This window comes from Neophocaena asiaeorientalis, unplaced genomic scaffold, assembly GCF_003031525.2.
Source record: "Neophocaena asiaeorientalis asiaeorientalis breed wild unplaced genomic scaffold, Neophocaena_asiaeorientalis_V1.1 scaffold96, whole genome shotgun sequence".
In the NCBI taxonomy this organism is placed as follows: Eukaryota; Metazoa; Chordata; class Mammalia; order Artiodactyla; family Phocoenidae; genus Neophocaena; species Neophocaena asiaeorientalis.
The window spans coordinates 166,964-184,595 of NW_020175831.1; the positions used below are offsets into that span (position 1 = coordinate 166,964).

Here is a 17,632-nt window from a genome sequence, read left to right on the forward strand (position 1 = left end):
AAGTCCAACAAGGAAAAAAACAAAGTAATGATAAATTGCTTAATATACTCTTTATTTTATTGAAGTAGAGCTAAATAAGTTGCTTGATACAGTCATTAAAAGTTAAAACTTGGGCTTCCCTGGTGGCGCAGTGGTTGAGAATCCGCCTGCCGATGCAGGGGACACGGGTTCATGCCCCGGTCTGGGAGGATCCCACATGCCGCGGAGCGGCTGGGCCCGTGAGCCATGGCTGCTGAGCCTGCGCGTCCGGAGCCTGTGCTCCGCAACAGGAGAGGCCACAACAGTGAGAGGCCCGCGTACCGCAAAAAAAAAAAAAAATAAATAAATAAAAACTTGATTTTTCAATGTGTGCCAGTAAGCCACGTATTGTATAACATCAAAAATGAGATGTAAGTTGAACTTTACTTTTAAAATCTGATGTGTTCAATGCTCAAGGCAAAATCCCAACTTGGACAAGCACTGTCTTATCCTTGGATCAGCCTTCCATCAGTACAATCTGTCAAACATAGAAGGACAGTGACTAGTACCCTCTGGACACAAAATAGCTGTGGCCATCAGCATACCAATGGCACTAAACCATCCCCTTAAAATGAGGGTATTGCAAACGTTTCAGGCAGTCTCATCTCAGAAGCTTACATATAGATTAAATTTGTTGATTTCTGAAAGAGTATATACATGTACATAACTTGTACAGATTGAATGAACCAGTTCAGAGTCCTTCTGAAACTATATGAAAACAGTTTGTTTTCCATCTAAATTAGCAGATTAAAAATTTTTTTATTGAAAAGTCACAATTGATACCTAAAAAAGAGCTGGGAGGAAGAAGATCAGTACAACCTAAAAATTATCTTTCAATATCCTTTTTTATATAGAAACCAGAAAAAGCCGGTGTGATACCAATTTCTCTACCTTGTTTTTAAACAGTGTTCTATGTTCCATGGTTAAAGATCTCGTTTAGCATTAATCTTTCGGACTTGAAAGACTGTACCTTCATTTTGAGTTAGAAGAGTACGTCTGTTAGATCTGCACCTTGTGCGGGCTAATTAAATACCAGGATAGATGTACAGGACCGTGTGTGAAACCTAACACAGCCACCTTCTAGGTCTTAGCAGTCACTTTTCACCCTGTGGTAGTAGCCTTCCTCCGCTTTATCACCCACATACACATTGACTGTATTTACTTTCTGCCTTTACCTTTTTCCCTTCCCCCGTCCACCACTCTTATTTTTTTCCCCTATCTTCTCCAAGTTGCATTTTCTCTACGTGTAATATGTTTCCTTTCTAAGCATCAGTGTTTTTCATCTGTAAAATGAGGTTGTACTAGAATTATCTCAAGGCTCCCTCCCTGTTCTAAGATCTGTGCTTAATCCTTTTTACATCTTTTCTCATCACTCTTAAGCTTTTCTACTCAGATGTCGGTGTAGGTGTAGTATATGTCTAAAAGTATTTTTATAAATCACACAAAATTCAGTTTATACGTTAGTTTATGTGTGAGAGGAAAAAAAAACAAACCCACTATATGTCCCTGACTCCAAATTGCAGGGGCCTCAGCTTGCTGTACCAGAGTCTTGTCTATTCTGAAGATTTATCTGATCTGTTTTCTTGCCTACTAAAGGAAAGCTCACAGCAAAGCCTCCAGTGCCATATCAGAGAATTATTAGAATCACAGACCTCAGAAGTCAAGTGATTTACTTCCTCAAATTCATTCTTACGTTCTTTTTATTAGAATTGAAAAGCCAGTTCGAGAATATTAAATACTGATTAAATAATAAGGTACCCTTAGTTCTTCCTTCTAAATGAAATTATATATTATCTCTATTTACATTGAACATAGTAGCATTTTGTTTTTAACAAACATTTCTAGTGTTCAAAATGGTTCTTATAGACGTACAATATTTCATGTTGATGTGCCCATATTAAACCATTTGCCTAGGTTTTTTTCTTTTATTATTACAACATTCAAATGAATTAGTGTCTTCGTGTATATATATTTTTGTATCTGTTAAGAATTCCTCAAGATAAATTCCTGGGAAATGCAGTTACTGAGTCAAAAGGTAGGAATATCTCTATGGCTCAGTTATATAAACATGCCGTATTTTCCAGAATGCTTTGTAAATTACTAACATATTAATGTGTATACTGGTTTTAACAGAATTCCCGTGGTATGGGATGTTGATTTTGTTGTTGCCTCAATAGGTATAAAATCTCACATTTATATTCCTTTTGCTTAATGGGAAGGCTGAATATTTTTCCATGATTTTGTGAAATTTTTTCCCTGATAGGAATTATCCATTTGATTTTTTTTCTCTTAGAATTATTTATTCAATCTCCCAAACAGAATCTGTCACTCCCTCTCTTTCCTACTTCTTATTGCACTCCTGTAGTGACTTGGAAGCCATAGACAAAACACTCTTACATTTATTTATTAAGCTCCTTTGAAATACCTTAGCATATCAACAAAATATTTCAAAATGTTATAAGGTATATTTTAAAACAAAGGAATTTCATAAGTTGATTTAGCTTGGACACAATTGCATTTATTTTTTTTTTATTTTTTTTTTTTTTGTGGTACGCGGGCCTCTCACTGCTGGGGCCTCTCCCGTTGCACAGGCTCCGGACGCACAGGCTCAGTGGCCATGGCTCACAGGCCCAGCCGCTCCGCGGCATGTGGGATCTTCCCAGACCGGGGCACGAACCTGTGTCCCCTGCATTGGCAGGCGGATGCTCAACCACTGCGCCACCAGGGAAGCCCACAATTGCATTTATTAATCCAACCTTTCCATTTGATTTTTTAATTTTGTCTTTTAGGATCTACACTCTCATTTTATAGATGGACAACAGATCCAGAGGTTCACTTGCTTAAGGTCACACTGTGAATTAGTGGCAAAGCCAGGACTATATACCCTAGGCTCCTGGCTTCCACTCCTCCATCTCATCTTCCATCAAGTAGGCCAGCCAAGTCTTAAGCATGCCACGAGGGGCTTTTCTTTCATCACCATCTGGGAAATACCTCACCTGCATGTTTGCCCTAGTCACTAGACAAATACCCCAACTGCCCTCTTGTTTTTATAACCTACAGGAAGAAGTATTAGGAAAAAGGATGTTTATTTGTAATGACAAATTATTGGTGCCTCATTTGAAGTATGGCTTGAAGTTCCTCGTTTCCTCTCAACATTTTCAATTTTTCAACATCTACAACTTTTCTGTGTTTCCATATGCCTTTACATCTTTATTGTAATACATATTTCATTCTCCTTGTATTATGCATTGCAGTGGTGTTACACAGTGCATTAACTCATTGACTTAGGCAGAGCTGTCTATGTATATAAAAAGTAGTATGCATATAGTACAAAAATGCAAAAGGGCATACTGTGAAAAGTTCCTTGCCCCAGTCCTCTAGAAACAACCGCTATTTCTGAGATCCTGCATGTCTTTCAGAGATATATGTATAAATGAGCATATATATCTTCTATGTATCATATATACATATGGTAACCTCCTAGAGATATTGTTCTCTAACTTGCTTTTTAAACTTAATGATATCTTGGTTTGGGGGGGTTTTGTTTTTTTCTTTTTTTTTTTGGCTGTGCCATATGGCTTGGGGGATCTTAGTTCCCTGACCAGGGATTGAACCTGGGCCCCCTGCAGTGGAAGCTCAAGAGTTCTAACCACTAGACCACCAAGGAATTCCTTAAACTTAATGATATCTTGGAGATAGAGCTATGGCTGCATGGTATCCATTGTATGGATATACCATAAGTTACTCTACCAGTCCCCTATTATTTAGGTTGTGTCAGTATCTTCCGTTACAAACAGTGCTGCAATGCATGCATGTTCTTGTACATGTGCTGTGCATACATGTGCAAGTATACTTACAGATTAAAGTCTAGAAATCATGGACTTTAGTCTGACGTACTTTTTTTTTTTTTTTTTTTTGCGGTACGCGGGCCTCTCACTGTTGTGGCCTCTCCCGTTGCGGAGCCCAGGCTCTGGACGCTCCGGCTCAGCGGCCGTGGCTCACGGGCCCAGCCGCTCCGCAGCATGTGGGGGTCCTCCCGGACCGGGGCACAAACCCGTGTCCCCTGCATCAGCAGGCGGACTCCCAACCACTGCGCCACCAGGGAAGCCCTGACCTCATTCTTAAAGTGACCGTACTACTGTTCACAACAGTTAAAATTATTAACACCAACTAAGGTTACAGAAGCATAATACTGTATCAATCTGGAATCAGCTATGCAAACGAGCATATTGGACTTCTCCAACCTATACTTCTTTCCTATACTACTAGAAATATGATGTACCTTAAAGGCACGATGATAACAGGCATATGCACATGACTTTCTTTTTGTTTATTCCTTTAGTCTTGCTTAGCTCTTCTCAAACCTTATCATCCAGAAGAATTGCTCTACAGCAGGGTTTCTCAACCTCAGCACTATTGGCATTTTGGGCCAGATCACTCTTTGTTTTGCCAGGCTGACCTGTATATTGGCTGGTTAATAGCACCCCTGGCTTCTATGCACTAGGTGCCAGCAGTACTATCCCCACCTCCAGCTGTAACAACCAAACATGTCTCCAGACATTGCCACATGTCCTCCGGGGGGCAAAATCACCCTTGGTTAAGAACCACTGCTATATGGGATTGGATATTCACCCACATTAAGCACTGACTGTTTTTTATTATGTAACATGGACATAGTACAAAATTCAAAATGAATTAGAGTATTTGATAAGTAAACTGCCCTCCCTTCCACGCAGTCACCTAAGTCACTTCTCCAGAGGCAGTTACTTTTCCCAGTTTCTCTTTTGTCCCTTAGAGTTAATTATCAGTTTCAGAAAGCCATCATTTTTTGTTTTAACACAAATGGTGATATACTACATGCAGTACTTGGAATCTTTTCCAGTTAAATTTAACTCATATATTTATTAGTGCATATCAGAACACTTCCTTGATTCTAAACAGCTGTTGGATATTTATTCCATAGTTTGGTTTCAATGCGTTTAACCCAATCCTATATTCATGGACACTTAAGGCAGTTTCCTATCTTCTGCTCTTACAAGCAGTGCTGCAGTGAACGTTCTTGTGTACATTTCATTCTGTACATGTGGTGGGGGTATGTATGCAAGATAGTGATGGAATCGCTGAGTGAAAAGGCATGAACATTTTGGGGGGCTTCCCTAGTGGTGCAGTGGTTAAGAATCCGCTTGCCAATGCATGGGACACGGGTTCGAGCCCTGGTCCAGGAAGATCCCACATGCCGCGGAGCAACTAAGCCCATGCGCCACAACTGCTGAGCCTGCGCTCTAGAGCTTGCATGCCGCAACTACTGAAGCCCACGTGCTGCAACTACTGGAGCTCATGCTCCACAACAAAAGAAGCCACCGCAATGAGAAGCCCGTACACTGCAAGGAAGAGTAGCCCCTGCTCACCACAACTAGACAAAGTCCATGTACAGAAACGAAGACCCAATGTAGCCAAAAATAAATTAAAAAATTTTTAAAAAGGCATGGACATTTTACTTTTTGGTACGTTTTGCACACATTTGAGACAATACAGAAATTTGAATATGGACTCTATATTAGACGATACGGAATTCTGTTAATTTTCATCGTTGTGATAATGGTACTGTGATTGTGTAGGAGAATGTCTTTATTCCTAGAAGTCACATGCTAAACTATTTAGGAACAGAGTCATGACATCTGCAACTGACATTCAAATGGTCCAGGAAAAAAGTATGTTTGTGTAAATGGCATACACATACATACATAGACATATGTACATAAACAGAAATGAAGCAAATATGACAAAAGTTTTAAATTAGTGCATCTAGGTGGGAGGGATATACAGGTGTTCACTATGTGATTCTTTCAACCTTTATGCTTTTATGTTTTCAAAATAAGACTTGGGAAAGATATTGTATATATGAAATAAAAACAATACTATGAAAAAGGAACAATCAGTGCATAAGAAAGAGTTCTTAGAAATTTTAAATGATTATTATAATTCAAGCAGCAGAAACTTGAGGTATAAAGTTGAAGAAATTCCCTAGAACATCAAAAAAGAGAAAATATGAGAGAAAAGAGAAATCAATGAGGGAAATCTGATAGCTGGCTTATTTTCAGAGAGGAAAAGCAAACAGAAGGACATTATCAAAGAAAGGGAGGACAATTCCTCAGAGTTGAAGACATGAATCTTCAAATTAGAAGAGTTCACTGAAGGTTGAGCAGGATTAAATCATCACTAGCATTTATAGAGCCCTTACTATCTGCTAAGCACTTGTAACAGTCATCTCAGTTCGCACAACAACCCTCAGAGGCACACATGGTATCCTCTTCGAGTGAGGTCGAGGGAGATTATTTCGACCAACGTCACACAGCTAGTAGGTGGCAGAGATAGGATTTTAGCCCAGGCAGTATAATTCACTTGCGTTTTTTGTTTTGTTTTGTTTTTTTGCGGTACGCGGGCCTCTCACTGTTATGGCCTCTCCCGTTGCAGAGAACAGGCTCCGGACGCGCAGGCTCAGCGGCCATGGCTCATGGGCCCAGCCGCTCCGCGGCATGTGGGATCTTCCCGGACCGCGGCACGAACCCGTGTACCCTGCATCGGCAGGCGGACTCTCAACCACTGCGCCACCAGGGAAGCCCTTCACTTGCGTTTTTAACCACTATAACACTTACCTAAAAGGATCCACATGTAGACTACATTATTAAATTTCAAAACACTGAGCATAAAATAAAAGTGCTAAAAGCTTTCAGAGGGGGAAACTTGGGAGAGGAAGGGGAATTTAAACAGCACCAGACTCCTTATCAGCCATACTTCATGCTAAAAGACAATGGAACAATGACTTCAGAGTTCTGATGGAAAATGATTTTGAATCAAGAATCCTACACCCAAGTGTGAGAGAAAAGAAAGGTGGTTTTGGAAATCTATGAAATCAGAAAACTTACTTCACACACTTTCTGATGAAGTTACTAGTTGATCTATTTCAACGGCATGAAGGTGAAATCAGAGCACGTAAGATGTGGAGTACAGGAAATAGTAAAACTATTCTGATTCCAATAAAAAAAATCTGAGGATGGCAACTGAATAACATGTCTACAAAAGTAATTGGTCCAAATTAGAATAGGAAATTACGAAAAAAGTGTAAAGAAAGTCAGAGTCTAAATATAATCAACTATAATTGGCATGGCTTTGAGCAGTAACTAGAAACGAAAACAGTTCAGATTGGTTGAGTTTGGTCAAACTGGGAGACAGTAGGATGGGAGACTATTGCTTTTCGTTGTAAACCTTGTTATAATTGCATGCTTTTTAAAACCAAATATGTGTTACCTTGATATAAAATTTTGTTTAAATAATATTGTTCAGCAACTGAAGCGCCATATAATTGTCAAATAAAATACAACCGTAAACTAAGGAAATTTTAAAAACAAGTTTCTCTGAAGCAGGTAAGTGGCACCTTTAAACAGTGAGATTGTGCTCAGCCTGACTTCCACAAAGCAGAATTTGCCAAAAGAAAAGAGAGTAAAGAGCTTTCTTTAAAAAAAAAAAAAAAAAGTGGCTATACTCAGTTCTTTTCTTTGGAAACTGATTCTCCAGGGAACCATAGTTTACCATACGCTTTATTTGGCTACCAAAAGCAAACTGTTCCCATCTTTGACACACTGGCCCTATGAAATAACAGACACTAAATGTAAAACCAATGCTTTGAAATTTTTCATGTCATAATTTGGGGGGCTTTTCATTAACCCTGTGGAGAAATATAATGCAGTAAAAGTGTAATGCGGTCTCATGAACATCTGAAGAGCTGTTGCGTATAAAATGCTACAAGAAATGCCTCATAAATGTCTTATAAAACAAAAATTTTTAAGACCTCCAGTGTTACAATGTACACAGGCTGGAAAAGGGGCGAATCTTCTCTCCTACAACCTTTCCGGGCCTCACTAGCTTTACCTTAAAATTGGAAGGGGTAGAGTTCTAGTTGGATTAGGTGATCTTTAAAGCCCTTTCCAGTTCTTCAACTGTATTCTCCCTCTTCCAACTCCATAAAAGACCAGTTGGAAAACGTGCTTTGGTTAGACTTTCAGTTCACCTGGACAGTTCTTTAGATCTTTAATGAATAACACTGGCAGGTGAATCTGTGCAGAAGTCTTGGGCTGTGCAGTGTGTTTGCCTAGCTCTCCGAATCCCCTTTGTGAAGACTGTGGGACCACCACAGTGAGGCTTGTTTGCTCTCTGCTCCTGGAGCAGCTGCCGCCTTTCTTCCTTTATCCTTTCTCCAGCAAAGGAAAACGTGGTGATGTTTGTGTGTGCCTCAGATGAGGAGAATGCTCTCCAGACAGGTTATTCTCTGGGTTAAAGTGGATGGGGGGGAGCACAGAGGAGCTGAGCTCAATGGGAAGAGAGGTCGAGGCAGCATCTGCCCCCTTGTTTGTTTCAACAGCTTCCGTCTTGAATGCACAATCTGTTGAGTGAGTTAAGAAATGCAATTTAAGCAGTAGTGCATTTCTGCTTAGTTTGTCAGCCAGTTTGGGGAGTGGAGGTGGAGAGTGGGAGAGGGAAAAGGGACACAGACTAGTTTTCTTTTTCTATTATTAAATCCCTTGTTATTTCATAATGTCCACTTTGGAGGTTCTTACTGCAGTGTAGTCTGCATAACTGTTCACTGACCAAGGAGTACTGTTTCATACTTCTAGGTAGGAAATGTCAAAATCACAAATATTTTCAACCTCTGATCTTAGTGGTCCAACTGCTTTCTATATGAACTGGTCTCACATAACCCTACAGGACACTGTTTACTCAAACACACTACAGTAAACACAGAACCATAAACCCAGCAGAAGGGTAAGCAAAGACGAAAACATAGGAGAAGGTAACCAGGAATGTACCATCATTTCAGGAGGGAAAGGGAAAAAACAGTAAGAGGAGTAATCTTATAGAAGGGTGGAGACATTGGAAGAAGAGAAACAAGGGCAGAGTGAGGGCAAAAGGAAAAGAGAATGTACAGCAGACAGCAACAAAGACATAGGTAATACTATGCATTCCTGTCCTCTCACATGTGGTTTGCCTAGTCTGTCCTTTATTCTATATAGATGTGTGACTAGTCACAGTAAAACAGGTAACTTCCCTTAGAAAGTTCAGCAAATGGTATATGCACAGAAAGAACTCTGGATGAACACAGGTCAAAGTATTAACAGTGATTACCTGGGAAGAGCTTTTCTGGGGAACTTCTACTTTCTATATTTTACACTTCCGTATTTTTAAAATGTTTTTAAAGAGCACATATTACATACATGTGTAAACAAAAAAGGAAAACCAAAACAGACTTTAAAAAATTCTAACAATGAGATCGAGAGCATTTTCCCTTCTCTTTTTTTACAAATGTGGATTAGAGATGGTAAAGAAAGCATTATTTCCTTTTCACCTTCATCTTTGCAGGAAGGATTTTAACAGGTGCAAGTTCCTGGGAATTTATATAATTAGAGTTCAGCATTTTTCTCAGTTCTTGGCAGCCAGGGATAGCCAAAATCTGTGACCCCTCACACCTGGTGTTGCTCCTAAGAGGCTTATAGTCTCAAGGGTACTTGGTCTTTCTTTATGGACAATTTTGTGAGCATGTTAGTCTCAGCTTTCCGATTGGCTTCCTACGAACAAAAGTAATATCACATCTCCTTGGAGCCTAGAGTAGGCACTTAAGTATTTATTGATTGGCTGATCACTAAAATTCTCTTGGAAACTTTTTGCCTTTCTTCCTTACTCTGCATGGAATTCTTCATTCTCCAGAAGTGTGTAAGCAGGTGTTACTTTTCCAGGGCTTAGTAATTGAGAATGGATGATAGTCGATAATGGTACACGTTTTTATTTAGATTTCATGGGGCAAATACACCACTTCTGCTTTAACCCAGCTTCCCTTAGAGCCAGTGCCAAGCAATGAGGTCAGGGAAGCCCTGTCTCTCAAGATAAAACTCAACAGCCACTGTGGAAAATAGTGTGGAAGTTCCTCAAAAAACTAAAAATAGAACTACCATATGATCCAGCAATTCCACTCCTGGATATATATCCGAAGAAAACAAAAACACTAATTTGAAAAGATACATGCACTCCAATGTTCATAGCAGCATTATTTACAATGGCCAAGAAACAACCTAAGTATTCATCAACAGATGAATGGATAAGAAGATGTGGTATACGTACAACAGAATCCTATCATAAAAAAGAATGAAAGTTTGCCATTTACAACAACGTGGATGGATCGACCTGGAGGGTATATTATAGTTAGTGAAATAAGTCAAACAGAGAAAGACAAATACTGTATGTTATCACTTATATGTGGAATTTAAAAGATAAAAAAAACTAGTGAGTATAACACAAAAGAAACAGACTCACAGATACAGAGAACAAACGAGTGGTTACCAGTGGGGAGAGGGAAGGGGAGAAGGGCAAGAGATAGGCGTAGGGGATTAAGAGGTACAAGCTTCTATGCGTAAGGTAAATAAGCTACAAGGATACATTGTACAACACAGGGAATACAGCCAATATACTATAATAACTATAAATGGAGTATAATCCATAAAAATTTTGAATCATTATGTTGTACACCTGCAATTAATATTGTAAATCAACTATACCTCAATTAAAAAAAAAAGATAAAACTCAGATGCATCAGTGAGTGAGGTCTGGGACCACCCTCATCCTCTTCCTTATGGCCTTCCCATCTCTTCCCTCCCTTGGCCCCTGCCACCATTCCAGGTGGCCTGCTGCTCCAACAATGGACAGGCTGTTATGCTGAAGCACTATTTCTGCTTACAAATCTCCCATAATATCTTTCAAGCCAAGAGGTTGGAGCGGCTTTAAATGAGTGTGGGCCATACTGTGCCTGAGGGCAACAACAACTCCCTTGGGACAAAGTTTGGTCTAAGTTAAGTTAAGCTAAGTTCGCCCTATCTGATCCCATTCCACTCTGCTTAATCACAGTGACAGGCTGCTCGGGAGGGTGCAGCATGCTACTTGCTGAGCCCACTTGGATTAGGCCTATAAATGGCTGGAGAGCCACAGAATCTTCAGAATTTCCATGTAGGAGGAGCTCAGGTAGGGCAATCTTGTTAGAAGGGGGTGGAACTTAAAGTTGCATTTGCCTAGGAGTTACACGGCCTAGAAAACGTCATTATACAAATCAAAAATGGGGGGGCAGGAGGATCACACATGATGCCAGCTTCCCTCCCCTGCCTCCTGGCTTCCTCTTGACACTGCTAGAGACGAAGGAAGCAAGGCACAAACAGCACGGACAGATCCTCTTGCACGTGACCCTACTTTTCCTCAAGAAAACATTTTCTCTAAGGTCCCCCTAGATTACCCAGTAACATCTCCATCATTGTCTCAAGTGATTGGTATAGGAAACAACATTCTACCAGCAAGTTGGCTGAGAGTGCCCTAGAAACTTTCTGCCCGAACAGAGAATCATTTGAAGCTGGACCTGACAGCTCCTTGTTATATGTGCAGATTATGTTTATGCAGGACTCCAAGTTCATGGAAAGAATGTTCATTTGACTTAAAAAAAATGTAGAGTAGCCCCCGCTCACCGCAACTAGAGAAAGCCCGCATGCAGCAACAAAGACCCAATGCAGCCAAAAATAAATAAATAAAATTTTTAAAAAGCTTTAAAAAATGTAAATAAATAAAAGTATTTCCTCACACTAAAATTGGAGGGCAGGATGGGAAATATTCCTCTCAAGCCATAGAGTAAACTGCTAAGAAATGATCCTGATATTAAACCAAAAGGCTAATTTTTCTGATTCAGATGACAAAACTGAGAAGCAAGCTCAGAAAGGGAGAATGAAGGCACCTGAGGCTAAATGACAGCCCTACTGAAGCTGTGCAGGTCCCAGGGCACCAGTTTCCCCCAGCAGGCCACAGAACCTGCTTTGTGCCTAGTAGGAAACACCAGTTTGTTTCAGTTAGTCTTATGTGTTCATATGTAACAAGCTTCTTCTATAGATATGTAAGCACCTTAGTCTTCATTTTATAGTCTATGTTTTTAAGTATCTTGCATTATAAGTAATCTTCATAAGTACTTAAAAATCTAAACTGTGTAACAAGTTACAGGATGATGTATTACAAAGTAAAATTTATTTTTAAAAGGATTTACTGGGACTTTCCTGGTGGCGCAGTGGTTAAGAATCCACCTGCCAACGCAGGGAACATGGGTTCGAGCCCTGGTCCGGGAAGATCCCACATGCTGCGGAGCAACTAAGGCCATGCGCCGCAACTGCTGAGCCTGCACTCTGGTGACATCGAGCCACAAGTGCTGAGCCCGCGTGCCACAACTGCTGGAGCCTGCATGCCTGGAGACCGTGCTCTGCAACAGGAGAGGCCGCCACAGTGAGAGGCCCGAGCACCGCAACAAGGAGTGGCCCCTGCTCTCTGCAACTAGAGAAAGCCTGTGAGCAGCAACGAAGACCCAACACAGCCAAAAATAAATAAATAAATTTATTAAGGGAAAAAAAGAGATTTACTTCATGTAGCATAATCCCTAGAGCATTTTAAATTGTTAACCTGAATTACAAATTCAGTATCTACATTATAGAAACCAATTTCAATTTTATCACAAACTTATATACAGCTTTTGAAAAACTTATGTAATATAAGTCTAAAATAAACTATCATTAAGTAGAAGAAGGAGGAAAGAAAAAAATGACTTTTTAAAAATGAGAATATCGGAATTTATTTCTGATTTATTTCTTTAATAAAAGAAGATTAGATTTTAAAAGATGCTAATAAGACAATCTTTTAAAAAGCCAAGGTAAATGACCTATAAAGCAATAATTAATCACAATTAATAAAAATATTTTAACATTTAAGAATGAATTTCTGGACACAGAAACTGAAGGTATTAGGAAGTTATACTTTATTTCTTGAACCCTGGTTTTGAAAAATTATTCAGCATTTTTTTTCAAGAAACACAAGTACAAACTATGAATAATGGTGGGAGTTCAAATCAATGAAGTGCCACAACATAATTAACCTTCATTTCACAGATGGGAAGATGGGCAGAAATGGAGTAGAGAAGTGAGTCAGTAGTAGTTACTCAACTAAATGAAAGCAATCTAATGCCCTAACACCCAGGATCACAGATGTTAGAATTGCCACGGATCTTAGATGTCAGGGGTCCAGCCCTTTTTTATACCGTTGATCAGTATGCATATATCTCATAAATTGATGATTTTGGAGGACACATGCTGGCAGTTCTTAATCTTTCTAAGGTCAGAAGGATGTGATGAAAGAACCTAAATCAAGAATCGGTGCACAAGCTATCACCTGTGCAAGTTCATGTCTGCTTCATTTCTAGCTCATCCTGCATATCCACATCCTTGCTGAACTTACTGGAAATTTCCTCACTGGATTCCACTATGGTGGTGCCACCTGAGTTCTCATAGTGTTTCCTTTTCCTTTTCCTTCTAGTTTCAGGGAAATAAATTGTGCATTGGTTTTCCAAGGATTGGCTGAGCTGAATCACATGAACATGTGTTCTATTTCAGATGTGTTTGAAATTGGGCTTAATGCCTTCTGACATTTCTCTAGGGACTTCTAGGTTTCTTTTTTTTTGCACACTTCTTGAGACTCGGTGTTCTGCTAACTCTCAGGTTCCTTTCCTGCACTCAGATTGTTGGCTTCAGTTACACTGAGGACAGATTAGCACGTTCAAAAACTCTCTCCTTGGAATTGATCTGCGTTTGAAAAACGTGGGGCTTGAAGTCACCTGAAAGAGTACTTTTCATTCTCATCCTTGTATATTTTATCTACCTCAGTGGAAAACATTTTTTCTTTTTATCTTTCAAGGTGACCCAAAAGCATACAAAACGGTCTCCAAGAAGTATAGATGTGTCCTCTAATGAACTACCCAAACTCACTCTCGTTTTTCTCTTTCTGACTTACTTCACTTTGTACAACAGACTCTAGGTCCATCCACCTCACTACAAATAACTCAATTTTGTTTCTTTTTATGGCTGAGTAATATTCCATTGTATATATGTGCCACATCTTCTTTATCCATTCATCTGTCGATGGACACTTAGGTTGCTTCCATGTCCTGGCTATTGTAAACAGAGCTGCAATGAACATTGTGGTACATGACTCTTATTGAATTATGGTTTTCTCAGGGTACATACCCAGTGGAGGGATAGTCTGTCATACAGAGTGAAGTAAGTCAGAAAGAGAAAAACAGATACCGTATGCTAACGCATATATATGGAATCTAAAAAACCGGTACTGATGGACCTAGTGGCAGGGCAGGAATAAAGATGCAGACGTAGAGAACGGACTTGAGGACACAGTGGGGAAGGGGAAGCTGGGATGAAGTGAGAGACTAGCATTGACATATATACACTACCAAATGTAAAATAGATGGCTAGTGGGAAGCTGCTGCATAGCACAGGGAGATCAGCTTGGTGCTTTGTGATCACCTAGAGGGATGGGATAGAGAGAGTGGGAGGGAGACGCAAGAGGGGATATATGTATACATATAGCTGATGCACTTTGTTGTACAGCAGAAACTAACACAACACTGTAGAGCAATTATACTCCAATAAAGATGTGGGAAAAAAAGTAAAAACATCAGGACTATGTAGTCATTAAAAAGAATGAGCTCTAAGTGTTCTAAGATTTGATGTTCATGAGTGGAAAAGCAAGTTGCAACAGTAAGTGATTCCATTTAAAATCTTTACACATATTTGCCTGTAAAAGGCATGGAGTGACACACACAGTGGCTGACTAAATAGTGGGATTGTGGTGTGTAGAGAGGGTGAGGAAGGGGATTTACCCTTTCTTTAAAAAATCATTTCTGGGGGCTCCCCTGGTGGTGCAGTGGTTGAGAGTCCGCCTGCCGACGCAGGGGACACGGGTTCGTGCCCCGCTCCGGGAAGATCCCACATGCCGCGGGGCGACTGGGCCTGCGCGTCCGGAGCCTGTGCTCTGCAACGGGAGAGGCCACGGCCGTGAGGGCCCCGTGTAGCACCAAAAAAAAAATTAAAAAAAAAAAAATCACTTCTGAATTGTCTGGGTTTTTCACGGAGTGTGTAGTTAAATTCTTAAATATTAATTAGCAGACATCATACATGTTCACCAAGAATCCTTATCAATCTTTACTGCATTTGGAGACTGTTACATTCTTGGTTTGACTGGGTCCATGCAGAGTTCAATTCCTTCACCAGACATTCCTTGAATATCAGGTTCTTTGCTGGGTACCAGGCTACCAAGATGATTAATACCTGGTCCATGACAGAATGGAAATATGCCCCAGAATGCAGATAAGAGGAACAGCGAATTTGGTAAAAATTGACACTGTCATCACTAGGAATACATCAGCTCCCTCGCTTGATTCATAACTGGCCTTCTGTAGCCTTCATCTTTCGGCAGCGCAATTGGCAGACGTCATCCTCTCATTGTTAAAAGTCAAATTTAGGATTAAGACTCCACTTAATACCGCTGAGCTCGAGGTGTCCTTGGGGAAGGAGAAGTCCCCTGACTATACCCACTCTGGTACCCAGAATAGATTTTGCAGCTGCACACAGATCCTGTCTTGTCTGTTGTCTCTGCTGAGTAATGTAGATTCTGGGACAGCAAAGGGGCAGCTGGTGACTTTGAACCAAATTTTACCTTTCAACTGAATCCAGGGAAATAATTTGCAACAAAGAGTAGACGATGCAAAGTGCTATGTTGAACGCTAGATTGTGCTTTATTTTTTCCTCCCAACTTTACGTTTCCATGCACCAAAATGTTGATGCTACAAATATTGGATACCACGCTTACCTGACAGGCTTCTTCCATCCCACCTGGGCGCGGGGGCTCAGAGCGAGCGCGCGAACCGCGGCTGGAGCCCGTGTCTCGCGGCCGGAGCGGGCTCGGCCGGCCGCGAATTCCCCTACTGGCCCCGGTGCCTGAGCCTTTCCGCCGCCTGGGCTCCCGCAGTCAGCTCCCGCCGCGCACGCGCACTCTCCCTCTGGCGGCCTCGGCGCCTCCGGTCTTCGGCACCGCTGCGACTGGACTGCTCCAACGGGCGGGGCGGGGCGAGGAGGGGGCGAGAGCTCGAGGCCACGTGACCGACGCCAACATGGCGGCGCCCAGAGGCGTCCACCTGTTCGTCCGGAGAGGTAAGCACCTGGGGGACAGTTCCGCGGGGCTTCTCACTGTCGCTCACTGGCTACGCAGTCGGGTTCAAAGGAACACACGTCCGCGATCAGACATCTCGGCGCACACGAATGTGCTTTCAGTTCTGCGGACAGACGCAGACACACGATGACACATTGCCACAGGAACATACCCACAAGTGTTCATTTGTCACTTGCCTAGATCTCGTCACTGCGTGGCATCTATTTGCAGTCCCTCCTTGAGATTTATGGGACATTGTCTGAGGTTTTCTTCTCCCACGTCAGTTGTGTGTTTGCTGTAGCAAACTCTTTTATTCCTGAGGCGGAGCAATGAACTTACAGTAACTGAAATGCGCCTCGACCCCCAGTTGCCGCAGAGAAAGCAACTTGTATCCGTTGGCATGATTCAACACGTCTTTTGGGGAACTTGCAAAATGTGATTATTCTCTTCCATTGACTTAAAGTTAAGAAGAGGAGAAATTTTGTCTGGCTAGCTTTCAGTAGGTGTTACTCTTGTGTGAGTGGTGAGATTTTAGTAAATGTGCAAATACTTTTGCAGGTGAATCTTTGTTGGATTTGAACCGGTTTCTGAATCTTTGTTGGAAAGAACTAGGAAGTTGTTTCAAGGATGGGGGAAGAAGGAAATTAAAATATTTTCAAGGACTATTTAGGTTTCAGGCATGTAGGAACAACAGTCCTATGAGGCAAATATTATTTTCACAGTAAATGGCTACCGTTTATTAAGTGCTTTTGAAGTACATGATACTGTGTTAAGCACCTAACATATGCTAGCTACCTTTTAAAACCCAGTGAGTTAGGCATTATTCTCTGCTGATGAGAAAAGTGAGACAAAGAGGTTAAGTAATAAGACTAAGATTGCACAGATTGTAAGAGGCAAAATGGGCATTTGAACATGGCACCGATTTCTTTTCTTTTCTTTTTTTTTTTTAAGTGCTCATTCCTCTGCCCTGCATGGCATGGTCTCTTCACAGAAATCAGTGTGCAAAGTTCAGATGAGACAGGACAAGTATGATGAACATGTGTGAGAAGTAAAAAGGAAGATGTTTTTAGAGAGGAAAGAGGTTGGTAGGCAGATAGACCTCAGTCTTTCAGTGTAAAATAGTGTTAGTGGAGATGACTAAGGAGCCACAGGAAGATATGAGATGAGAGATGTGTAAAGGGAAGGTGATGCAGGCAGTATTTTGGACTGGTTGGAAGGGAGAGTGAAGGCCAGTGTGAGAGTACAGCCTTGTGAAAAGAGCACCCATTTACATCTCTTAAGATCTGGGTTCCAATCCAAACTCTGTTTACTAATCAAGTTACTTTTTTTCTGTTTCCTCTTTTGACAAGAAATAATGGCGTTTAGACTTCTTTTTTGTGCACTGCAGGTAATGGTGAAGAGGATCTGGGCAGATAGTCAAGGAGGAGCAGAGGAGCCAAAACACACACACACACACACACACACACGTGTTATATACACACACATATATGTATGC

At 41.0% G+C, this 17,632-nt stretch overlaps 1 protein-coding gene across 1 annotated transcript in view; it reads left to right on the forward strand.

Moving 5' to 3' along the window:
* The first annotated feature begins 15,702 nt into the window (after positions 1-15,702).
* METAP1D (methionyl aminopeptidase type 1D, mitochondrial) overlaps positions 15,703-17,632 on the forward strand; it is a 79,617-nt gene continuing 77,687 nt past the window's right edge. Inside the window, 2 exon segments of the mRNA XM_024732916.1 lie at positions 15,703-15,990; positions 15,992-16,139. Of these exon segments, the coding sequence (XP_024588684.1) occupies positions 15,703-15,990; positions 15,992-16,139 (436 nt within the window).